This window comes from Nerophis lumbriciformis, linkage group LG34 (assembly GCF_033978685.3).
Source record: "Nerophis lumbriciformis linkage group LG34, RoL_Nlum_v2.1, whole genome shotgun sequence".
Lineage (NCBI taxonomy): Eukaryota > Metazoa > Chordata > Actinopteri > Syngnathiformes > Syngnathidae > Nerophis > Nerophis lumbriciformis.
This window is the reverse complement of record NC_084581.2, coordinates 4379080-4406371: the sequence shown is the minus strand read 5'-3', so window position 1 is coordinate 4406371 and position 27292 is coordinate 4379080. Positions and strand designations below refer to the sequence as shown.

The 27292-nt window shown below is 38.5% G+C and overlaps 1 protein-coding gene across 1 annotated transcript; it reads left to right on the top strand.

The window, feature by feature from the left end:
- The first annotated feature begins 1790 nt into the window (after positions 1-1790).
- On the top strand, positions 1791-27292 carry fnta (farnesyltransferase, CAAX box, subunit alpha). Its single transcript, XM_061929461.1, has 9 exons — positions 1791-1970; positions 2216-2301; positions 11501-11615; positions 11754-11858; positions 12042-12168; positions 15969-16117; positions 16349-16411; positions 24459-24648; positions 25778-27292. Exons 1-9 carry the CDS (start codon positions 1843-1845, stop codon positions 25931-25933), a joined length of 1119 nt encoding a protein of 372 aa, XP_061785445.1. The 5' UTR covers positions 1791-1842; the 3' UTR covers positions 25934-27292.

Below are 27292 nucleotides of genomic sequence, written 5' to 3'. Positions count from 1 at the left end.
TGTAACTTAGATATTGGATTTCACAATGTAAAGAGTCACAAGAGAAGAGCACTATATAAATATAATTCACTTCACCTCTCCTTAGACCACCTGGTGGTCCCGGCCTCTCCCAGGAGCACCATATCAGTACTAAACATAACTCTTAAACTCAAACGATCCTTCAGCCTCAACCTCCCAGTTGTTCGAATTAGAGACACACGCCACTGCACCCGTTGACAATGGTACTACCGGTGCGTTTGATTCGTACCATAGTGACGTCAACAGTGTGTGTGTGGGCCCAGCCTACAAGGTGTTGTGATGTGTCTAGTGCAGTAGTTAGAGGGAAGGTTGCATGTCTACTTCCCACCTGCTTGCTAACCTCTCGCTTACAGACACTGCCACTGGCTAGCCCTTGTGGTGAACGGAGAAGCAGCATTGTGTGTCGGTCTTCTCCTGCCAGTACACAGCCTCTCCTTCACCAAGACTCCTGTCAGGCCTTCATGTGGCCACACACGGTAACTAGGGCCACGCGGCCCAAGGCAAACGTGGCAGGGGATCTCGGAGCTGCAGTGGTCCTCAGAGGCGTGATGCGCAGGCCCACTTTGTGGACATGCCCTGGCGTCACCTAACCACTGCCCCGCTGCCTTGTGGGTTAGTCTGGGAAGACAAAAGGCTAGGGCCGGGAGCACACCCTGAGAGAAAAGCAAGAGCTGGTAGGCACACCATAGGTGGTCCTCCGACAGACCGGAGCTCCGGCAGCCTCCTGCAGCTGTGAGGAGTTGCCAGGCGTCCTGCAGGTTTCCCTTGCCACCGGATACAGCTCCCCACAGCGAAGAAGTGACAATGGAGTCTGCGACTGCGCGTCTCCCTCGTTGAAAAAGACCTCAACGGCGGAGTGGGCGAATGATGGTTGTATAGAAGCTCCACTACAGTCACAAAGGCGGAAGAAGGCTGCAGCAAAGATGGGCCCCCAATTGTCTTTTTCTCCATGCTATTGGACCCTGGCCTTCTCTTTGCCAAGGATAGTGTGGTGACTGTCTGTGCACTAGTCTCCCCACTTTAAAAGATTCCACGCACAGGCGTTCTCCTAAAGGCAATCCCACCAACAGGAGGACAATCATACTCGTTTCGAGTGATCGCCGACGACGAGTGACGTCAACAGGAATTATGCTGACCTCTAGTGGTCATGTGTGAAAATATGTTCATTTGAACAGGGGGAAAATGTTTCAATTTGAGATCAGATTGTAAAAAACCTGCTCCAAATCTGTTACTATTAGTACTTTTTCCATGTAAAATGATGGTGATGATTGATGCAACAAGTTGCAAAAATGCATGTGTGTAATTAGGAAGAAAACATAATTGCATTATAATTAATAATATGACTAAAAAGCGTGGCATAACATTTACAGAAAGTGAAAATCAAGACAATTCAAGCAATGGTTTCACATTTTTATGTCCACTGTTAATATAAATGTAAAAATGGAATAATAATAATTGTATTTCATGGTTTCTGGATGTACTTTCTAGTTTTTACTCACTTCATATAAACATGTATATTAACACTAAACATGACAAGTTACCAGCTCATAGTCACAGTGGAACACTGCAAACAACATTTTTGCTCAAATTAAATATTTTTGTTAAACGTTCTGAGATGTTATTAACTTAGTCTGTTGAGCAAATTCGCGTGTCTGTTCATTTCAATAGTGAATCATTGCCTTCGTGCTGATCTCTCGCTCTCTTCGACCGTTTGCACATATAGATGTAATATTTCCCAGCGTACCTCAACGCACCGCGCGTTAAAACCGGAAATTACGTTCTGGTTTTATTTGCAGCGCTTTGACGTGATTAAGCACGTTAGCAATGTCGGGTATGGAGGATATGTCCAACGATTTTGGAACATTTAAAGACGACAGTGCCTTTAATGTCGAGGCTGGGGACCATGGCGAAGATGGCTATGTTTTGGACCCGACGCGATATATGTTTTACAGGTAGGTTTTTACGTTACACAAATGTATTTTGTTTAGCTAGCTCGCTGCTTTTAAATTCATCTAACTTCAATGAATGTCGACAAAGCCTAGAATAAAATTATGAATATGTGGCTATTTTCACAACATAACATTACTTAAGTAATATGGTTTGTGTTTATTTTGAACTGTTGAAAGACGCCCCAAACAGATACATACTATATGAATCTTGTAAATGTTAATTTGATGCACTTTTCTGTGTGTTTCAGAGACAGAAAGGAGTGGGCTGACTTGGAGCCTGTTCCTCAGGATGATGGACCAAACCCTGTGGTCAAGATCGCTTATTCGGAAAAGTGTAAGTTTGACAAGAGACATACAATATAATGCAATAGCAGCAACATGGTTCTGTTAGGTTAAAGTACCAAACAATTATATTTGTTGATGGACTGTCAGATGTGGGTGTTACTGCAAATTTTGGAATTGAATCCATACTAATGGGCCAATACCACCGATAATCTTTAATTATAATCACAATCCATCCATCCATCCATCCATCCATCCATTTTTTACTGCTTGTCAATATTTAAGATATTATGCAAACCAAAACACTTAACATATCTAATTGTAAACAATACATAACTACAACAATTTAAGACAATGTAACAATATCAACAGAATGATTCATATATTCCCTTTGATAAATATAATTGTACATACAAATTAAACACATGTTTTTGAAAATGAACAGGAGAGAACTATAAAAATATGGATCTCATCACTTTGGTATTGTTTCAGTACTGGTGCTCCCTGGACGTTGATACTATCAGTACTTGGATTGATCCGCCCACTGCTAATTTCTCTATCAACATGAATAAGTCAGTCCCTCCAAGAATTGCTATCATGCCAATTCACTCAAATTCAACCCATTATTGGGGATTATGCGCAGCCTCACAACTTTGTCAAATGCCCGCAACTCCCCCCACAATTTCGCCAATTGAATTTGTCTCTGAGCGGCGCTCAAACGCGCACGTCAATTTTTTAATCAAAACTTAACGTTTGTTTTTTTGTGCTGACTAAGAAGAAACAACATGTAACAACATATCAACTCTTTGTAAATAAAACACAAATAAAAGTCAGTTTACAGCAGAGCCAATGGGAGGTCCTCTATTTCGGCCATAAAATCCAATAAATAACCGTTCAAAAAACGCTAACAATACTCAATTTACATTTCGTGATTTGTATATTAACCAAGTATCAGTGATATTGTTATTATAAGCGCTAACGCAGACAAACTGTTTATAGCGGCGCTGTGTTCGCAAGCCTGCGTACAAATTCATGAAATAAATCATGCCTCTCACCTGGACAGGAGAAGTCTGAGGACCTATTGGTACACTTTGACAGCCATTCAGGACCCGGAAGAAGCGAGAGCGACACGAAAAAATGCTTGGTTACTATTATTTAATAGATAGTATGAAAAAAAATAATAAAAAAATAACATCCATCGCCATGTCTCTCATAATGATTGTGAAGGATCAGCAAAATTCCAAAAAAAGTTCAGTTGAACTGTACTTTTATTGTGAGAAACAAGAACACACGTCTTTTTTTGGGTGTGAGCGTTAAGATGTGGCTAATGGGAGCCACTGTTGTAGCCTTTACAGCCCTTTAAAACAATTTCAAAACTCTCCATCAATGTTTTATATACACACAGCAAGTATATATGTATGTATATATGTATGTATGTACAGTATGTATGTATACAGTATAAATAAATATATATATATGTATATATGTATGTATGTATATATATATGTATGTATATATATATATATATGTATGTATGTATATATATATGTATATATATATATGTATGTATGTATGTATGTATGTATGTATGTATGTATGTATGTATGTATGTATGTATGTATATATAAAGTAAAGTTAAAGTTAAAGTACCAATGATTGTCACACACACACTAGGTGTGGCGAGATTATTCTCTGCATTTGACCCATCAACCTTGATCACCCCCTGGGAGGTGAGGGGAGCAGTGGGCAGCAGCGGTGGCCGCGCCCGGGAATCATTTTGGAGATTTATATATATATATATATGTGTGTGTATATATATATATGTGTAAATTTGTTTATATATATATGTATGTATGTATGTAGTAACAGACGCGTTCATAACAATATGTAATATGTACAATATTTACCGTATTTTGGTGATTTAAATCAATAACGGGACTTCCTTCTCTGGCGCATTTATTTCCGTTTCCATAGCAGCGCACGTCTGACTTCCGGCATTTACTGTGTGTTCCTACTTCCGCAAGGAAACACGCGAGTAGATGCCGGAAGTCAGACGTGCGCTGCTATGGAAACGGAAATAAATGCGCCAGAGAAGGAAGTCCCGTTATTGATTTAAATCACCAAAATACGGTAAATATTGTACATATTACATATTGTTATGAACGCGTCTGTTACTACATAAATACATATATATATATATATATATATATATTTATATACAAATGTACACATATATATATATATATATATATATATATATATATATATATGTATGTGTGGGAAAAAAAAGGTGAAATGTTGTTCTTGTTGAATACTTTTCTTAGGGTGTTGTCTTTGGGAAAGTGTTTGTCAATCAGATTGAGGAATTTGTGTCCAATGTTAGTTGAGACGTTTTTGCTGTATGGGGGGTTGTACCAGATGATGTCGTTTCGTTTTCTGTTCTTTTTTGGCTGGTTTCCTGGCGTGGGTTCATAGGTGAGGGTGAAATTGTATCCGCTTTCATCAAGGGCTTTTTGGTACGGGGGGGTTGCTTGGTCAAATTCAGCTTTGCTAGATGACAGCATCGATAGCCTTTTATTGATTCCGGTAGGTATTCTTTTCGTGGTGGTACCTACCGGAATCAATAAAAGGCTATCGATGCTGTCATCTAGCAAAGCTGAATTTGACCAAGCAACCCCCCCGTACCAAAAAGCCCTTGATGAAAGCGGATACAATTTCACCCTCACCTATGAACCCACGCCAGGAAACCAGCCAAAAAAGAACAGAAAACGAAACGACATCATCTGGTACAACCCCCCATACAGCAAAAACGTCTCAACTAACATTGGACACAAATTCCTCAATCTGATTGACAAACACTTTCCCAAAGACAACACCCTAAGAAAAGTATTCAACAAGAACAACATTAAATTGAGCTACAGCTGCATGAACAATATACGACAAATCATCTCAAACCACAACAAAACAATTGCAAATGAGCCGTCGGCCCCCAGACAGAGCGACTCCAAAACCAACAAAGGCTGTAACTGTCGAAAGAAACCTGATTGCCCTCTCAACGGGGGGTGCTTACAAACATCAGTTGTCTACCAATCTAAGGTAATACGCAAGGACATTAACACATCCGACACATATGTAGGATTAACCGAGGGAGAATTCAAAACCAGATGGAACAATCACAAGGCTTCTTTCAGGAACAAAAACCTGCGAAATACCACAGAACTCAGCAAACACATTTGGGACCTCAAAGACAATAATGTTGAATATTCAATAACATGGCACATTCTTGCATCCAGCACACCTTACAATAGTGCTAATAAAAGATGCAACCTATGCTTGAAAGAGAAACTGTTTATTATTTACCGTCCAGACCTGTCATCCCTCAACAAGCGCAGCGAAGTTGTAACAGCATGCCGCCATAGACGGAAACCCCTCCTAGGTAACACATGAGCCAATCACCACGCCCCTACGCCAGCCTGTACCCACCCACTCTGTGCCCTATATAAACCATGGTATGCGAATGCTCCCATTAAAATCTCCTGATGATTGAGGGTACCCCCCCTCATGAAACAGGCCTGTAGAGATGAAATAGTCTTGTGATTTTTTTTCCCACACATACATATATTGCGCTCTACTACGGTATCGAGCACTATTTTTTGGATAACCTTATTAAGACATATATATATATATATATATATATATATATATATATATATATACCTACATACCTACTTCCGCAAGGAAACACGCAAGTGTGTTGTAATCGTGGCAGACTTGGTAACAGACAACGAAGACGATTTTTGGACAAATGAGGATTCCCAACCTTATCTTTTTGAATCTGAATATACGAACGGAGGATGAACTGTGGCTTATAGAAGCGAGCATGAAGAAGAGGGTGAAACGTTGAAGCTTGACCAAATGAACATCTGTCCATCGAGTAAGTCACTATACTATTGTGCATAATACATGCAGCACATCACCTTACAACGACAGCACATACGCTGTCTGGCTAGCTGTGTACAAACAAAACATGAAATGTGGGCTAATACTTTACAGATAATGTAATATGATTGTTCATGTTTTTCAGTCAGTACAAATTGGTGGCTCATCGCATTGTGTTGCGCATTACAAACTCAAATGCATTTCATGTTTACATAGAAGCTAGCTTATCTCTTTCCGTAGTTAGCTATTATGGCTATTACTGTAGCACGCCAATGGGTTACTAACCTAGATAAAGAGATCCTCAGTTTTCGCTCTTACAATAACAATGTCGCTAAAACTTGGTTATCATACAGGTTACTGAACTTAAATTAAGTATTGTTGACTGTTTTGAATGCATTTTTTTAAGTGATTTAGAGGTAGAATTGTTTGCTCCCATTAACTGCATTGCAAGCCACCGAGAACGAGCCAATTTTTATGTTAGAAAGCGGAAAAAACAAAAACCTTTTGTGTTCTTGCCTTTCATAATGATTGTGAAAAAAAAAAAAAAAAAGTGCATTTCCCCTTTAAGAGTGGATGGATAGATCTTTATTGTCATTGCACAAGTACAACAACATTTAGTTTTCATCACAAACCCGTTCAAGATTAGACAAACACTGTACAGGGTTACAGAACAAGAACGTTAATGGGTCGCCACACGGTGCCCCGTAAAAGATAGAAAAAAGTTAGACGGTGGAGGAGGATGAGTTAAAAAAAAAAAAAAAAAGTAAATCTCAGACTGGGCTCCTGAGGGGATACAGTCTGGAGTTAGAAAAAAAAAAAACCTTGTTAGCAAATCACATATACATTTTGCAACATATAACTCGAGACTTGCAACGAGTGGTGACGTGGCGGGCATCCGGCCCGAAGCTGATAGCCACTACAGGCGCTGCTTCGTCTATCATACTACGTAGGGTGAAGCGTTGAAGGCGTGGAATGGGGCATGGGTGTTTTGTGTGGCGTGTATTTTTTGTAAATCCATTTAAAATATTTTTTCATGATTGCTTGTATATTTCAAACTAAATTTAGCGTAAGGGGCCACATGAAGGAAAATCTGTTCCTATGTGGGCCAGACTGGTAAAATAATGGCATAATAACTTAAAAATAAAGACAACTTCAGTTTTCTTAATTTTACTTTGGCCAAAAATAGAACAATCACATTCTTAAAATGTACTTATTACAAATGATCCTTTCGGCAAAACACTTCCAAGTTAGTTGAAAATTCGGAGAAAAAAATTGTTGCAGTTTCAAAAACATCATGAACACAATGAACTTAGACTTTGTCTCAGTATTGTTAAAAAGCCATTAAACTTTAAGCAATTCCTGTTTAGCATTCTAATGTTGGCAGTTCATCATTAAATACATGTTTGAAAAAGCAATCGCGTCTTTCCTCAAACCGCCCCATTGGTGACATCGACAACTGCCACAACACATTCATTCATTTATCATTCAAATATTACACCTATAATATAAACAAAAAAGTTACAAAACATTGTGCCATGGCCAAATTAAAGGTAACATAACCACAAACTTAACCACTGTCAACATGGGAGATTTAAGAATCAAATAAAAATAGAACAAACAACAAATGCAGAAACATGCATATTTACAATGGATTTTAGGGTACTCATCACGCCGTCAACCAATTGCAAGCGCTGCACGGAACTCTAACTACAAAGATGATGGTCATGTTGACTTAAGTCTTTGCATCTCACCGTTTTGTTATTTTATCCACCGAGTGGACAATTTACAATAGAAGAAGGTATTGTGCGTTGTTTGTGTGTCTGCTGCCAGGCACAACAGGAGCAGCTGGTTGCTTACACCTGCACTGATTGGAGTAGCAGCAGCCATTCAAGAGGCCGCTTAAAGACAGCTGACACATCATCTTTAAACAGTGTCATATGTGACGTACGGGTACACTTGAATTTCTATTGCGACATTCAGTGGACACATTTAGAACAGCAGTTTCTTACATCAAAAAATAGCAACAAATATAGCATTTCCTTCTGGTGTTATGTAAACTGTACTTCTGTTTAGAGACCCTTCTGTCGCTCGATGTCCACGAGAAACACTGAGAGCTGCAGCGAGCCTCACCGACATCATACTTGCTTTGCACTGTTTTTCAAGCCTTTCTCTCTTTGAAAGCTGCCACTGTCCTCTTAATATTTGCACATTGCACATTTTGTAGATCTTTTGGCATACCTTGGATTTATTAAAATACCCAGACATGCTGCCTCTGCTCCAGACAATCCTGTGCATATGGTTTACGTGAGTGTTTTTCTACCACTGTGCCGTGGCACACTAGTGTGCCGTGAGATACAGTCTCGTGTGCCGTGGGAGATTATGTAGTTTCACCTATTTGGGTAAAAAAAAATTTTTGCAATCCAGTAATTATAATCCGCAAATAATGTGCTGTTGTTGAGTGTTGGTGCTATCTAGAGCTCGGCAGAGTAGCCATGTTATTCTCCTAAATATCAGTAGGTGGCAGCCAGTAGCTAATTGCTTTCGTGTGAGACAACGATGGTTTGTCGTAATCACAATATGCAGACGACAGCGGGAGGCAGCGTGCAGCTAAAAAGGTATCTAACGCTTAAACCAAAAATAAACAAAAGGTGAGTGCCCCTCAGAAAAGCCATTAAAGCTTATGGATGGCTATGCAGAACGGAACTAAAACTGAACTGGCTACAAAGTAAATGAAAACAGAATGCTGGACGACAGCAAAGACTTACAGTGTGTGGAGCAGAGACGGCGTCCACAAAGTACATCCGTACATGTCAATCAACAATGTCCACTCAAAAAAAGATAGCAACAACTTAAATATTCTTGATTGATAAAACAAAGCAGATGTGGGGAATAGCGTGCAAAGGAAGACATGAAACTGCAACAGGAAAATACCAACAAAACAAGTAAAACCACCAAAATAGGAGCGCAAGACAAGAACTAAAACACTATGCACGGGAAAACACCAACAAACTCCAAATAAGTCACGGCGTGATGTGACAGGTCGTGACAGTACACCTACTTTGAGACAAGAGTTATAGTGATGCATGGCTGGTTATGGTTTCAATTTGTATCCAACAATTGCAACAACAACTTTTTATTGTCTACTGAGTAACATTTTTTAATGATTTCTGCTGGTGGTGTGCCTCCGGATTTTTTCAATTAAATAAATGCGCCTTGGCATCACAACGTCCTGTTTCGGTTTCATTTGCATATTTGTTGATGATGCATATATATTTTGATGCTCAAAATAATTTACATACATTTTAAAATAAGTCTGTTATTAGTAATTAGTATTAAAATGTTTATCTTTTTGCTCGTTTTTTTCAAATAATTGTTGTAATTGTACAATGTAACACAGGCTGTAAGTGGCAGCTGCTCGTCTTTCAAGTAGAGGAAACTTTTTTTCAGCTACTCTTTAAACATGAGTACAGTCTCCAATAACAGATAAAAGATATAAACATGCTAGATTTTACTAAGAAAACTTCACCTAAAAATTATAAATATCTCCATATCAACATGAACAATGGATCAACATGAACAATGGAATGAACATTGAAAAATGCTTTGGCAGTGTTTTATATTTAAAAATTGCTGATTCGCTCATTTTGCTCACAATCAAAAAGGACTTTATCCGAGACTGGTCATCCAATCTTCACACGAAAGCCCGACGACCCTCTTTCAATTACCGTACTCTTATTTATTGGCTCACCGTCCGTGGGTGGGACAAAGTCGAGTATTTATCTAATGATTGACTCGTTTGGCAGCAGCACTGTTACGCTACCACGTCAATGAAAAAAGTCGCGCCAACTGTCGCCTAAGTAGCTGATTCTAAACAAAAATTAAACGCATACTAACGCATTTAGTCAATGAAATGCAAACACAAAAGAACATATTTCACCACTTTTTTATATATATATATTAAGGGAAACTGAACTTCCCTTGCAGTCTTTAGCAATTGCCACTGCTGTATATCTGGCATCACATGTTCAATTCAGTTCAGTTAAAACAATACCTCGAGTAAGTGAAGTCCTCAAGTCTCATCCATAACTTCAGGACAAAGACTGGCTCTAAGGACTGGGTTGGTCCGGCTGGAGTGCAAAGCCGAGCTTTGCGCCAAAGTTGCTTACCGCAGAGGCTCCAGACATTCGCGTGTGTCTTGCTTATGGTTGATCAAAGTTTTTCAGTGGCCACATTTTCTGCGCATCACTAGTCAATCGTGCTTAAATAATATAAGCTATATATCCATTCATACAATATATTACTTTAATTTGTTTCCACGTAAATAAATCCTAATTTTTAAAGGTGGCGGTTTCAAAATAGCTGTGGCGCAGCGCCACGACCAGATACATTAAGAGAAAACCCTGTACTTTTATTCCTAATTAATACTAGATTGATTGACCTGAAATTGCTGTGGCGCAGTTGCGTAAATGTTACGTATATTACGTAAGTTGTTTACGTACGTTTGATGAAAAATAAAGCTAACGTAGATCCACACCGACAGCCATAAAAAGATAAGATTCCCCTTAATATAATGCACTATATATCTATATATATCCATACCGAGTCATACCAAAGACTATAAAAATGGGCGCCATTACCTCCCTGTTTGGCACTCTGCATCAAGGGTTGGAATTGGGGGTTAAATCACCAAGTGACAATCATTGGTACTTTAACTTTAACTAACTTAACATACAATTATATTACTTTAATTTCTTTTCATGTAAAACCCCTCATTTTTCAGGTATGTCAGCTTTTATTTTGCCGTGGCGGGCAGGCACGATCAAGTACATGTAAGGGATACCCTGTAATTATAATAAATTATCAAGATTATTTGTACATATTACATAAAACAGTACAGTAATTTTGCCAATAAGTGTCTACTTTTAAGTCTGTGTGGTATAAAACAAGTAAAACATGAATACAATATTTGTTTTACAATTTTGTTGAAATCCTGTGCTTTTTTTAGGTTAAGGTTATAAGGAACCCCTAAAACATTGATAAGTTATAGAATCACAAGTTGATTCTATGTTTTTTAAAGAAAATATAAGCCTCAAAACATTGCAACTTTCTAAAAAAAAATTCAGGCATTTTAGGCCGCAACGATTATAAAAAAAAGCCACCAAAATCTGGGGGGGGGGCCTGATAAGTCTTAGATGTTTGTATGGGTCAACTGTTACCAAAAGTGTGTGTCACAGTAGCCAGACGCATTACACATGTAAATAAATAACTTTGTGTGCTGGACATTTTAACTTGTTTTTTGTGTCTGCCAACAGTCTCCGATGTTTTTGACTATTTCCGTGCCCTTCTAAAGCATGATGAAAAGAGCGAGCGAGCCTTCGCCTTGACAGCAGACGCCATTGAGTTGAATGCTGCTAATTACACTGTGTGGTAAGTTCCTTGTTGTTTTGAAAATGATCTGATGCTCAGGTTCCCTGCCTGTAACAAGACATTTTTTGAAAGCTTGTGTAGGCATCAACACTAAGCACAGACTTTTGCATAATGTGCTCATTTTCTGGCAACATGCAGGCACTACAGGCGGGTATTGCTACAAGCTCTGGCAAAAGACCTGAGGGAAGAAATGTGCTACATTACAGCCATCATTGAGGATCAACCTAAAAACTACCAAGTGTGGTGAGTCAAGTCAAGAAATGTCAATGTCTGTGTTTCACTGGGTTATTAGCTGTAGTGTTAGAACATAAATAAATACATTAATGAATAGATGTGTTCAGAAAGGAAAATTAACATGCTCTCCAGAGAGAAACAATGTTGTGAAGTGAAATAAAAAACCATGTAGGTATCACAACTGTTTTCCAGGCATCATAGACGTATCGTGGTAGAGTGGTTGAACGACCCTTCAGAGGAGCTGGAGTTCATTGCAGACATCCTCAGCCAAGACGCAAAGAACTACCATGCCTGGCAACACAGACAGTGGGTCATCCAGGTAGGTGCTGGACAGTGGTTATGATAATAATAATATATTAACATGATATTATTGATACATTATATTTATATAGCATTTTCTTTTACAGTTATTTGTTTTTAAACTGTAACAAAACTAACCAGGCTATAGAGAATGAATATGTCAGTGGCAACAATTCTGTTGGAGGACTCTCTTTGCTCCCTTCAAAAATATTGTAAAAATAATGTTGTTTAGTACATGTAGTCTTAAAACAGGTGTCCTGTTTTTATCCCCATTCAAACATAAAAATAGGTTTAAAGTGCTATATTACACTCAAATATCATTCATATGTTAGCCTCCCACCATATTAATTTTTAATTGGAATAACTGCCCTTGTGTTAGTCATTCCTGCTCAAAGTCTCACACTAGTTAGTTGGCTGCAAGAGTGCAGGAAGTTACTGGTGGTGGTTTATTTTTGAGGGAGTAAAGTTTATTAGCAGTGCACATAACACAGAACATACCACCGTGTGTCCACGAAAGACACTCACTCTCCATTGCTTATGGCTAATTACGGTCTCGCTCGCCCCTCAAATGTACATTTGCACGGATACTCCTTGGGGATTACCAGTATTCATGATTAACCGCAGAAACATTCCTAATGGTAAGTATTAGTTTCAAAAGTAAATTATTGTAAAACGGCTTGATTACCGCACTTTGATAAAGAAGCTTGTGTGCTGATAGGCAACTAGCTGCTAGAGCGCTGATTGGCAGCTAGTGTGCTGATCGTCAACTAGCATCTAACGCGCTTGTCGCTACCAGATCGGTAACGGAAAACACGATCAATCCACGCATGCACAAAAACTACGTCACTTCTTGTTGACTTCTTTCATGGCAGTCAAACAGCTGTTACATTCGTGCACGCTGTCACTGTAACCATATTATCTTTTTTTAATAACAATGTATGGGTAAACATTACAGTGCTATAGCGTGGGTTTCTTTTCTCACCATTCACACATTCAGCACAGTGGAGGTGTGGTTAGCGCTTGTGCCTATTAAGCAAGAAGGTCCTGCATTTGATGCTTGGGCTTGGTGTTTTTCTGTATGGAGTTTGCATGATCTCTCCATGACGGCGTGTGTTCTCTCTGGGTACTCTGGCAAGTGTGAATGCTTGTCTATCTGTGTTGGCCCTGCAATGAGGTGGTGATTTGTCAATGGTGTACCCTGCCTTTTTTTTTAATACATTCTAAATATTGTATAAATGCGATCAAAAATCAGCTTACAACGGAGCCTATTGTAGCCACTCCGTTCTGCTTCTAAAGCCTTTAAAAACATCCAAGCACCTCCATTAAGGTTTTATATACATATAAGTATATATGTAATGTAGTAGCAGTCACATTTATAATAACGTTTATTATTTTCCGGTTTTGATCGTTTTAAGCATACGCTGCGCATTCATTTAAAAAAACGCATCACGTTTGCTTTTTTTTTTTTAAACTACACTGATTACTCACTGCAGATTTCCTGAGAGCCAACAAACATAATACAACATCAATTACTGTCCAAAGTCTGCTGTCATTAGGATACCGACGGCTGGGATGTTCATATATTCCCGTTTATATAAAAATGACTCATAATCCCTACGAAAAAAAAGGGGGTGGAATGAAGCTTCTTTTCCCGCTGTTCTCTCCATTTCCGGGTTTAGATTGGCTGTCAAAGTGTACCAACATGTAAGATTACGTCCTCGTCTTTCTACTATCCAGGTGAGAGGCATAATTTATGATCTAGAGTAAAGTTTGATGAGCAAGGAAACAAGGAAGCAGCTCATCAGCCGGTCATGTCAACATTAGCACACAAGCTCGTGATCATGGCGCCGCTACAAATAGTTTGTCTGCATTAGCGCTCATGATAACAATATCACTAATACTTGGTTAATATTCAAGTCATGAAATTTTGTTGGATATTTTTTGATGTTTTTTATTGGGTTTTATGGGCGGAATAGAGGACCTCCGGTTGGCCCCTCTGTAAGCGGTCTTTTATTTACGTTTATTTACGAGTTAGAATGCATTAAAAAATATGTCCGTCGTCATGTCTTTCATAATGATTGTGAACAAAATTCCAAAATAAGTGCAGTTTTCTTTTAAAAGTCTGTTCACTTCTTGTAGATTCGCATATTGAAATGAAGTTTGTAAACAATTAATAAACGGCATTAAACTGCATAGTATTTTAAAGAGTACAGCTGTGTAAAATACTGTAAGTTAGTTCTGCTAATTAGCGTGCCCCACAAAAGTTTATTTTGTTGATATTTCTCTCCATTTTCAATTATGTTGTAATAAAATACACAATAAATAAGAAATAAAAGGTTGTCCTCGCATTCTCTAAGGGCGACTGAAACTTTGAATACAAAGTTTTAGAAATGCCCCAACTGTGTTCAACCAATTAGCGTTCGACAGCACGACCGGCCCCTCTCCAGTTCCTGTCAGAACTTCAAAAAGTCCCACTTCACTACTAGGAACTAAAACTGGATCCTGTGGAACTAAATCATCCCAGGTAGATTTTAGTGGAAACACAAGGGTGTACTAATTTACCCAGGTAAATAAAAATAAATTCCTGCGGTGGAAACACCTATAGATTTAAACAAAGTCTCTCTTTTGAAAAATTAACATTCAATAAAAATAGACTTGTGGAATAAATGGTTTTTTTTTAAATCTTGTTCTCTTTTTCTATTATGTACATTTTTATACATAAAAAGAAATGAAACATTCAAATATGACAGCGCGTGACTCCGCAAAAACTCTGTCGTAAAACTTAGAAGGGAAGTGACGTAGACTTTTTAGATGAGAGGACCAAAAGTGACAGCGCTGGTCGCCAGCTACTAGCTGTCTAGCTGTTGTATTCTGGTAGCTGTCTAACATGAATACAACACATTCTTCCCAATTACAAACGTTATACCCTAAAATCCAATTTTTATTAACACATTTCTGTCTGAGTAACTATGTCATTTAGAAACACTCTAAAGAAGGTAAACATATTTAAACACTCAAAAGATAATACATCTCTTAAAAAGCCAGAACAATAGTCTGCCTAGGAAATCATATTGTGTGTCCATTTATTTAAAACAAAACCAAAAAAAGTTGGCTTTAAAGATTTGCGTGTGTGTGAGTATTATTTGGGCACATATAACAAACAATTCTGTGATAATAATAACTGATAATTTTGGTCACAATAACCGTGGTAAGAAATGTTCATATCGTTACATCCCTAACCCTTTATACTAACATTTATTAACAAATAATGTTATATATCCCCATATTATCTCCTATCTGTGTAGTAATTAGAAATATACTGTATCGATGTTGGCCTTGAACATGAAATGTAAGGTTAGCATAGCAGGTTCCTTTTCAACAAGTTGACTACTGCGCCTCTGCTGAAATCCTCAAATTAGAAAAAACCTAATTTACCGGTAGATGTTAATTGTTGTCACCTCTTCTACCAATCATTGCATTTCTCTTGTACAATGTTAACATTATTTCTACTGGTTGGGGGTATTAAGACAACAACATGACACACGGAAGACTGCAACCTCTTCGTTGATCACCAGATTATTGTTTCTGTGTGACCAATAAAAAAAAAAAAGATTGTGTAACATTTTTACTCTGTGTATGTTTTGTTACACTGTCATCCTGCTATGTTGTCACACAATCAAACCTTCACACCAAACATCACTCTCTGGTCTTTAATGTGCAGCATTGTTTGTACCGTACACAACTTAGTGATGAGGTACTAAAATGTGTGAAAGTGCCAAATGATTACGTGTTTTTTCCACTCTTTCCATTAAAATTTAGGAGTACAAACTATGGGACAATGAGCTGGAGTTTGTAGAGAATCTCCTGGAAGAAGATGTGAGGAATAATTCTGCCTGGAATCAGCGGCATTTTGTCATCTCAATCACTACAGGCTTCTCTGATCAAGCTGTTCTAGAGAGAGAGATCCAGTAAGTCCCCAAGAACCTCTTCTGATCACATTCCTAATTTTGTTGCCGAGGTTTCTGAGGAATATCCATCATCCTTCATAGTCATGCATGTTCAGGAGTTGGTGTAGTTTATGGTGGTAAATGTGACTTCCTCAGTTTTTGGTTTTGACTGTTTGCTTGGTTGTGGTTTATGTTTCTCTATTGTTTCTCCTACAGTTGATTTTCTTACCTTCATTTGTATTTTCTTTTTAGGTACTGTCTGACCCAGATCAAAAAGGCTTCCCACAATGAAAGTGCATGGAACTATTTGAAAGGGTAAGGCATTTCTTTTTTTATATACACGGCAGTGTTCATTTTATTTTATGACTAACGAATAAGTTTCATCAACAACCTTTATTCCTTGAAAAAAATGAAACAAATCGTAAAAACAACTTTTTCCTCATCCACTCTAGTCTTGTTTATTTTTGGAACTCGATGCACTTTTCACAAATGACCAGCTGTAGTAACCACAGGTTTTGAGGGCTTCCCTCAAATTCCTACGCCCTTTCTATTTGGCCTGTGGGCTGGTAGGAACATTGTCAGCTCTGTGTTGTAGGGTTCTGATAACTCCCAGTTTGTGTTTCAGTGGGTGATGTGAGTCAAAAAGTAGGTTACTGATCGGTATGTGTGGGTTTTCGGTAAACCCCAACATGGAGGCCCCCCGTTTTCTCCAATGTGGACATCAGTCCAAAAAAGGCAACTTACTGTCTTTGACTTCCTCACGTGTGAAATTGATATTTTTGTCCATTGAGGTAATGTGCTCGGTGAAAGCTTGCACTTCTTGGTAAAAACGTTATGGACGGTTGGAAGACTGAACGGCACTTCCAGTAAATGGAAGGACACTGCAGCACCTACAGTGAGCGAACTTGTCCAAAACATGGTGCCATAGCACAAACAATAAAACACCCTCTGTGTTTGTGTTTGTTTTTTTTAATAAGAATATTTTTATTATGACCACCAGCAAAGAAAAATCTGTAAGTCAGGCACACCGTCTTATAAGCCGCAGGGTTCAAAATGTAGGAAAAAAAGTAGCGGCTTAGAGTCCAAAATTTACGGTAATTGAAAAAAAAAAAGGTAAGAATTAGTATTACCTTATTGTTTTGCTCTAGTCTTCAATTGGTGCTGCTTATTACTTACTTACTTGGTTGAGATTTTTTAAGAGTCTAGAGACTTCTCCAATCCTTTTAGTCACTTAATATTTATCAAAAACGAGTAGCAACAAATCTAGCACGTTTTTCTGGTGTTACTGTTGACTACTCGTGTTTAAAGACTCTTCTGTCGCTACATGCGAGCTACAGTAAGCATGACGTCACACTGGGTACGCCGTGGCTTGGTTGGTAGAGCGGCCGTGTCAGCAACCTGAGGGTTCCTGGTTCCATTCCCATCTTTCGCCATCCTAGTCACGTCCGTTGTGTCATTGAGCAAGACACTTCACCCTTGCTCCTGATGGGTCGTGGCTAGGGCCTTGCATGGCAGCGCCCACCATCAGTGTGAATGTGTTTGGGAATGGGTGAATGTGGAAATAGTGTCAAAGCGCTTTGAGTACCATCAACGTAGAAAAGCGCTATTCAAGTACCGTATAACCCATTACTTGCTTCGCGCTGCTGTGAGCTTTCCTCTCTTACATTTTGTAAATGACTGTTCACAGATCTATCTCGGATATATTAAAGGACGTCCACATCATAGACATGCTGCCTCTGATCCAGACAATCCAGTGTGTCTTGCTTATGTCCTCACAACATCCTCCTTTGGCAGTGCTGTTGTACTGATCAGTCTTTTTTCAGCTGCGAAATTAATGATGCATCACTAGTCAATAGTGTGCAGATAATAAACTAAATAATTAAATTCATACTGTAGCAACCTGCTAGTAGAGGTGGAAAATATAATGGATTCTCCGATGCATCACAATTCGAATGTGGGCAATTTGCGACTCGAACAAATGTCCAAACGTCGATTATTTACGTATGTTGAAAAAAGTAATACAGACTGTTCTAAAATGCAGCATTAATGCTAATGTTCTGTAAACGTTAGTTTTACGTTTGGTTCTTACTAACCAGGGGAGAAATACAGTATTAGCTAACATTGTTTTAATGTTATGTGTTAGCTGGGTTAGTGTGGACACACACTGAGGAGGAAGGAGTAGAGGACATGCTATGCTAGCCGCGGCGCAAAGCTAACTTGAATCTGAAGTAGTGAAACAAAAACGAAATACTCTGTAATCGAGCTGCACGATTTTGAGGAAAAAACCTAATTGCGATTTTTCTGTCAAATTGCGACTCCTATATTTTTTACATATAAATGCATAAGACTGCAAAAATAACAAGTGAAGGAAGACACGTTACTTTTAGTCTGTCATTCAACATTATTCTTGTCTGAAGGTGCCACACATTAGAACAGTATGCAATAATTTTATTTTAAAAATACAGTATTTGGCTTTATGCAGACACTCAGTGCTTTTGTCTACATCATGCCCTTAAACTGAAGAAATAATCCATAAAAACTATACAGTGTATCGTGTAATCATAATATATAATAATAGTAATGCAAATAACCATTTAAAATTATATAAACTTTTATTTCTCTTATTGTAGGATTGTTTACCATTGTACTGTAATTGGACGGTAAATAACTTTATCATAAATAAATAAACAAAAAATAAAACTGACTCCTTTGTGTAAGCAAAACTATAACCTAAATAGATATTGAACATCTTAAAGTGCATTTGTTTCCCAGTTGGAAAAATTAGATTGGAGAGTGTTTATTTGTTTTTTGCCCTCACTTGATCACGACGGCACTTTCAATCGTTCGTTCATGTACCGGTAAATGGGCTCATATCACCCATCTGATATGAAGCTGAAATATTCCCACAACGGGACTTTTGGCTTTATAATAAAACATTTTTCCTCCTAATTTGTGTTAGTTCACAGTACCGGTACTTCTCACTGGTGAGTCGCGAGGCTCTCTTTACTGTGAGTGTGCTGGTGGCGGCACACTGCTCTCGTCTCCGCCAAGACAAAAATTGTAAATGACTGAAAAGATTGGTCACTCTGTTCAGTTAACTCCACTGTTAAATAAACGTGCTCAGGTGCTGAAAGCGATGGACAAAGTAATATGTCTTTGTTCCTGTTTGAAGCGAGAGACGAACAAACACGACGCTCAACAATTCTGATTGCGACCATTGCTGTCATAATGCATAATGCTGGTGATGGTGGGCAACAAAGAAAACTCAGCCTCTTGCGGTTATTTACCGAATTAATTAAAACCTTGATGTCGATTTCGAATAATCGTGCAGCCCTACTTTGTACGCTTCAAAAAAGGCTATTAGGAACCTTATTACAGCAGGAAGTAACCGGCTAAGAAGAGGAAATTGGCAACTAGATTAATAAATCAGGAGAGACAATAATATCCACACAGTACAGCAACACGTCTGTCAACCATAGAGGGGGAGTGGGTGTCTACGGCTCTAGCCAATGGCTTGGACTGGGGGTTGGGACTTCTGGGACAAAGATGGAAAGTGACGTGTGTTGTGGGGGGTATAGGCTGTGCGAGTTTTCACGAGGGATGGCGAGACATGGCGATTTAGCTTGTTGTCGTGGCGCGCTGCATTTTGTGACTAACAGACACTTGGAATCTGTCTGAGCTTTCATTCCTTGGAATGTTTCAATATTTGTTACAATATGATGAATCAGATAGACCAGTGGTCCCCAACCACTGGGCCGCGGCCCGGTACCGGTCCGTGGCCGCACAAGGGAAATTTTTTATTTTTTTATTTTTTATTAAATCAACATAAAAAACACACGACACACTTACAATTAGTGCACGTACATTATAGATCAATACAGTCTGCAGGGATACAGTCCGTAAGCACACATGATTGTATTTTTTTATGCCCAAAAAAATAAAAATAAAATAATCGTAGATGTATAAATAATTGATTTATAATCGAATCGTATCCCCTGAATCGTAATCAAATCATGAAGTGCCCAAAGATTCCCACCTCTACCTGCTAGTGGTAATGTCTATGTTCATGTATTATGATGTTCATTGTTCCCATGGTTTGAACACCGTGTTGGCATAGAACAGTGCTTCTCAAATATTTTCTGTTACGCCACCCCTAGGAAGAAGAAAATATTTTGCCCCCCGCCCCACTCTCCATGACTAAAAATTGTATATTTTGTCGCTAAATTTGTTATGACAATACCTCTGCATTGTAAGCTTATCAAAAATAAAGGAAACAACACACCAGTCTTTCCTCGTCCTCCACCGTGGTTACAGTGAAGCCAAGTGCGACACACGCTCATCATATTCTGGTACAGCAAAAAAAGCATCTTCCCCGAGGTTATGCGCCCCCCCTCACATTGCACCATGCTTCCCAGGGGGGCCCGCCCCAACTGTTTGAGAAAGCCTGGCATAGAATGAGGAATTGTTGTCGTGTATCTGGGAGTGAACCACATAGGCGAAAGTGTGTGCACGGGAGGGAATATGTGTTGGAAGTGGAGCGGTTGTTAGCATAACATTGGTTAAAGTTAAAAACAGCGTTGGACTTTATGTGTCTTTTTCTGGACGCTATAATACATTATATTTAATTTGTTTTCACGTTAAAAAAAAACCCTCATTCCTAAGGCGAGGCAGTTAATATTTTGTTGTGGCGGTGCGCCGCGATCGGATAAATTAACCTCTTAAGGCCCAAGCTGTTTGTTTACATGCTTTTTTTTATTTCTCTTTGCTATTTGGGCTTATTGGACCCTAATCACAAACCCCGTTTCCATATGAGTTGGGAAATTGTGTTAGATGTAAATATAAACATACCTGCCAACTACTCCGGTTTTCCCGTAATTAGTACGGTTTTCACCAACCTATTCCGGGTTACGGTTGCAGTGATAAAAAATACGGTTTTTCATTAATTAAAATTATTTTATTTTTTTTAAGTTTTATTCACAAAATCGCGTAACAACAATCACAATCGACACTGCTTCCCGTAACTTCCTATCGAGCCATTCCGAATGCCATGCGCGAGGCTATTTATAGCACCGCTGCCAAGCACGAGGCACCTGTTGCCCATTGTTTCCAAACGAGCGAACGATCATGGAATCAGCCGGAGAAAAATCGCAAACGAGTCTTAAACCGAAAAGAAAACTGCAGTCATTCCGTGAAGAATATTCAAAAGCCTATCCGGGAATAATTATCCGTTCCAAAAAGGGTGAAAACTACGCGAATTGCACCTTGTGCAGACAAGATTTTTCGATCGGACACGGAGGAATTAGCGATGTAAAAGACCACGTTGGGACAAAAAAACACAAGACTAATGCCGTTGCTAAATTTGGATTTTAGCCACAAAAAGGTAATGACACCAATGTTATCTATTGGAATTGTTTAGTACTGTTATACTGTTAAAAGTGTTTATACTATTTATGCTTTCAAGTCCAAGTTGAAGAAATCTTGTTAAATGTTGACAGCATAACTACCAAAATACAGTATGTCCTTAATATTTTTGCAGTGCTATTTCTGTTGAAAAGTTAAAATGACTACATTAGAGATGTGATGTGCCACTTTTCAAGTGTCTGATGGCTTAAATTAATTTTCATTAATTTTTCACGGCGTGGCGCAGTGGAAGAATGGCCGTGCGCGACCCGAGGGTCCCTGGTTCAATCCCCACCTAGTACCAACCTCGTCATGTCCGTTGTGTCCTGAGCAAGACACTTCACCCTTGCTCCTGATGGGTGCTGGTTAGCGCCTTGCATGGCAGCTCCCTCCATCAGTGTGTGAATGTGTGTGTGAATGGGTAAATGTGGAAGTAGTGTCAAAGCGCTTTGAGTACCTTGAAGGTAGAAAAGCGCTATACAAGTACAACCCATTTATCATTTATCATGAATTCTTTTGAAAGGCTTACAAAAAACTACATTTGAATTGTAATTCCATGCTATTGACAGGACTATTAATTTTAATGAAGTTAGCTTACCATGTTTACAGTATGATAATTGTGATAGAAATGTGAATTTTAGGCACAGAATATTTTTTACAATTGAACAAGGCAGTAGATTATACAAGCTTGGACAGAAAGTTAATAATGACACCAATTTTTTTTTTAATGGAATTGTTTAGTACTGTTTTACCATTTGTTTACTGTAAAAAGTGTTTATACTGTTTATACTTTCAATTAACAAATTGAAATCTTGTGAAAGGTTGACAGGATAACTGGCATTAACTGTCAAAATAATTTCAAACTATTGAAGTTAGCTTACAGAATAAACATGTCAATCAACCCATATGATTTTTGCTGTAATATTTTTGTTTTGAAAAGTCACTGTGACTGATAGAAAAGTGATGGTTTTAGCAACATTTTAACCTGTCTGAATGCAATCAATCATTTTGCGTCGCTGAACACACCACCAGGACTTTGTCCTGGACCTACCGGGGCCTGCGGCCCCTGGACCCTGGCTACTAGGTTTTTCTGATTTCAAAAGTTGGCAGGTATGTATAAATGGAATACAATGATTTGCAAATCCTTTTCAACCCATATTCAGTTGAATATGCTACAAAGACAACATATTTGATGTTCAAACTGATAAACATTTTTTTTTTTGCAAATAATCATTACTTTAGAATTTGATGCCAGCAACACGTGACAAAGAAGTTGGGAAAGGTGGCAATAAATACTGATAAAGTTGAGGAATGCTCATCAAACACTTATTTGGAACATCCCACAGGTGAACAGGCTAATTGGGAACAGGTGGGTGCCATGATTGGGTATAAAAGTAGATTCCATGAAATGCTGAGTCATTCACAAACAAGGATGGGGCGAGGGTTACCACTTTGTCAACAAATGCGTGAGCAAATTGTTGAACAGTTTAAGAAAAATCTTTCTCAACCAGCTATTGCAAGGAATTTAGGGATTTCACCATCTACGGTCCGTAATATCATCAAAGGGTTCAGAGAATCTGGAGAAATCACTGCACTTAAGCAGCTAAGCCCGTGACCTTCGATCCATCTGGCTGTACTGCATCAACAAGCGACATCGGTGTGTAAAGGATATCACCACATGGGCTCAGGAATACTTCAGAAACCCACTGTCAATAACTACAGTTGGTCGCTACATCTGTAAGTGCAAGTTAAAACTCTCCCATGCAAGGCGAAAACCGTTTATCAACAACACTCAGAAACGCCGTCGGCTTCGCTGGGCCTGAGCTCATCTAAGAAGGACTGATAAAAAGTGGAAAAGTGTTCTGTGGTCTGACGAGTCCACATTTCAAATTGTTTTTGGAAACTGTGGACGTCGTGTCCTCCGGACCAAAGAGGAAAAGAACCATCCGGATTGTTATAGGCGCAAAGTTGAAAAGCCAGCATCTGTGATGGTATGGGGGTGTATTAGGCCCAAGACATGGGTAACTTACACACCTGTGAAGGCGCCATTAATGCTGAAAGGTACAGACAGGTTTTGGAGCAACATATGTTGCCATCCAAGCAACGTTACCATGGACGCCCTTGCTTATTTCAGCAAGACAATGCCAAGCCACGTGTTACATCAACGTGGCTTCATAGTAAAAGAGTGCGGGTACTAGACTGGCCTGCCTGTAGTCCAGACTTGTCTCCCATTGAAAATGTGTGGCGCATTATGAAGCCTAAAATACCACAACGGAGACCCCCGGACTGTTGAACAACTTAAGCTGTACATCGAGCAAGAATGGGAAAGAATTCCACCTGAGAAGCTTAAAAAATGTGTCTCCTCAGTTCCAAAACGTTTACTGAGTATTGTTAAAAGGAAAGGCCATGTAACACAGTGGTGAACATGCCCTTTCCCAACTACTTTGGCACGTGTTGCAGCCATGAAATTCTAAGTTAATTATTATTTGCAAAAAAAAAATAAAGTATGAGTTTGAACGTCAAATATCTTGTCTTTGTAGTGCATTCAATTGAATATGGGTTGAAAATGTTTTGCAAATCATTGTATTCCGTTTATATTTACATCTAACACAATTTCCCAACTCGTATGGAAACGGGGTTTGTAGAATAAAAACTAAGAATCATCTTTTGATATGATGTACTTAGTCTTTAAGTAACAAACGTGTACTTCATGTTTAGTGACATGCTAATTCTTATTTTTACACTTTTTTTTTTCCAAATTCCAAATGGCAGTGTAAGTGTCCACATAAGCGGCCATAAGACCCCTATTCAGTAGTCAAATCAAATCAAATCAACTTTATTTATAAAGTGTACACCATTTTGGAAATAAGAGCTTAAAGTTGCTGTCCACGCATGTGGCCACTAAGCCTTTAGAATTAAGGGAAAACCCTGTAGTTATCACAAATTGTGATTTCCCTCCTAGGATGCTGCAGGACAAAGGTCTGTCGTCTCAGCCTGGCCTGCTAGAGAAAATCCTGGAACTGAAGGAGACCCGATGTTCCTCGTACCTTCTCGCCTTCCTCTTTGATTGCTACGAAGACGCTTTGGAGAATAGCAGTCAAAAAGAAAGAGCAGAGGAAAAACGGATAGAAACCTTAAAACAAGCTCTAGCAGTAAGTAATCATCAAGTAAATAAGTAAATAGTGAATGTTTGATGTTCGTTCTACTCGTCCTTCATTTCACATTTATCTTTAAACTACAAGGTCGGAGTCTCAGTGAACTGCTCGCCTTGAAGTTTCAAAGTCTGGCGAATTACTTTATATTCTTCTGTAAATAAGTTTAAAAGAGTCAATCCACTTTTTGTCGCTTTGCATAATAAAATGAAGTTTGTAAAAAGGAAAAATTAGTTCTCAAGGTGGCTGAAACTTTGAATACAGAGTTTTAGAAAAGCCCAACTGTGTTCAGCCAATCAGCATTCGACAGCTCTAAGGTTACTGGAAAGTAATTATTAGTAATTATCATTTGTAAATTTGCAGTCATGTTGTTGTTACGATGGCTATTGTAGATTCCTAATGAAGCCTTAGTTTGACGCTCCTCTACTTTCTCCTGCTCCCGCTTGCTACAGCAACAACAAACAAAACTCCAGATGCTCCTCTTCGTTTTGTATCGTTTAATTGTGAACTGAATCATTCAAAAATGTAAAACAATAACGACGTGGGAACAAATGAATGGCAAAATGAAGCGAGTTTGTTACAGTAAAAAAAAGTTAGAAAAAGTAAGAGTAAGGTCAAAAAACTGTGTGGCTCGATTCCCCCATACCTGACTGCCATTACCCACAATACATTGTGTCCAAAACCATCTTACCACACAATCCTTCCGCCATAATGCAATTAAACAGTTACGTCATCAAATTATTTAGACAAATGTAATAATTACAAATAAAGTGTACCTTATAATTATTCTAAGCATGCAAATAAAGTAATTAGTCCCATTTTGGCTGAATAAACATAAAGCACCTTCCATAAAATGTAAATTAACTTAAACAGCATTTAGGCTCCTACAGCTATCATTGAATGTATATTCATCATAATATTCAGGTTTCTGTGATAAAATATAACTAATCGGCAGAAAACCTTTTGGTTGCCAAAATTATCGAACCACAAAGTTTCATAGGAATCTGCTCCAGTGTTTCCTTCAGCCAGTTTACGAAGCAACCAACATGTCATTACACTTCATAAAGTATCCTTTTCTACTTAGTCCGGAAAGGGCAAACATTTCATATTGTCTCTCTCTTCTTCCAAGATTTGTCACCTTCTAGCCCAGGAGAAGGATAGCATCCGTAAGGAGTATTGGCTGTTTTTGGGACGTTCTTTAAAGAGCAAATATGGATCCAGTGGGCCCAGAACAGGTGACGCCGAACCTCCATCTTCAGGGGCGGAGAAGTCTGAAATGACCTAGATGCACCTAGTTCACTCCACTCCCACAAAACTGGTTTGATGAACTTATTGCTGTAAACTGCAATTTTGTGTATTGCACAATAGGCATGTTGCTACGAGTGGCCATGCAGTGAAGGAAATGAGAGTGTTACTATGTCAAGGCCTTCTTTCAAAAACAGGACAAAAATCACTTCTGGGCCATTAGGATTCATCTCGCAGCATATTTGTATCTATTATATTGCTCTCTAATAGGCCTGGGCGATATGGCCTAATATAAAATCTGAATTTTTTCACTAACCATTTGATTTCCGATTTTTTTCCCTACTTTTGAAAACAACAATGAGTACAAATGACAGAGATAATTCAAAACAAGTAGTTTGAAATAACACACCATACATTGCATCTTACTCTTAGCAAAATTCAAATTTGAATAATGTTCTCTGTAGACCAGATATAAATTGTACTTTTTATGGAATCATTTTCAAAGATTTAAATTAAGAGCTTCCCATGGGTAGCAATTCTTCTGTGTTGTATACAATACTACTCTTGACAAAATATAGCAATGCACATTGCATGTAAATACATAATAATATCCAATATTGAGATTAATAATGTGCAAATTAAAATGTCTGTCTTGAATAAAACATACTGCTAATAAAAATGTAGTATCATACATTGTATGCAAATAAATAATCAAGTAAAACATTGAGGGGAGTATAGTTTCAGTAAGTGGATAAACACAGGTTTTTATATTCACAGATCTTGGCGGTGTGTAGAGACTGCTTTAGTGATCGTTCTACGCATTGTGCTTCTTTGTCATCATACATGGTATCATCATACATAACTGGTGCAAATGATAACACCATAGTAAGCTGCTTTTTAGCGGGAAGTTGTTTGTTTTTATGGTCTTATTTGCCTTGTATAGAGTTGTATTTCCCGCACTGAGTTAGACGCTTCGGTCTCTGATGCAGGAGTAAGTTTGTTGTGCTGCAGCCTTTTTTAAACAAACTTTGCACCGTGCAGAAACGTTTTGCTATTGTTTCTGTTAGCATTAGCCATGTTTTGCCAGGTGTGCCGCTAAGTAAATAAGGTGCAGGGTGGAAGCTACGGAAGCATTTCGGGGCAAACGATAAGCTGGAGCAAGAGGAGAATAAAAAACATTTTTAATCGTTTGCAACAAAAAAAACTTGAAAAAATCGATATCGCCCAGGCCTACTCTCTACATACATAGTAGTTTTGTTTTTATTTGGTCGTATTTCATCATGTTCCTTAGTGTTTTACTTTGCAAAAATACATCATGTGATTACTAAAAGCGCTATTTGTGTTTTAAAATTATTTTACAACTGACTCATTAAAGGTGTTGTATGTCTACCGCTCAGAA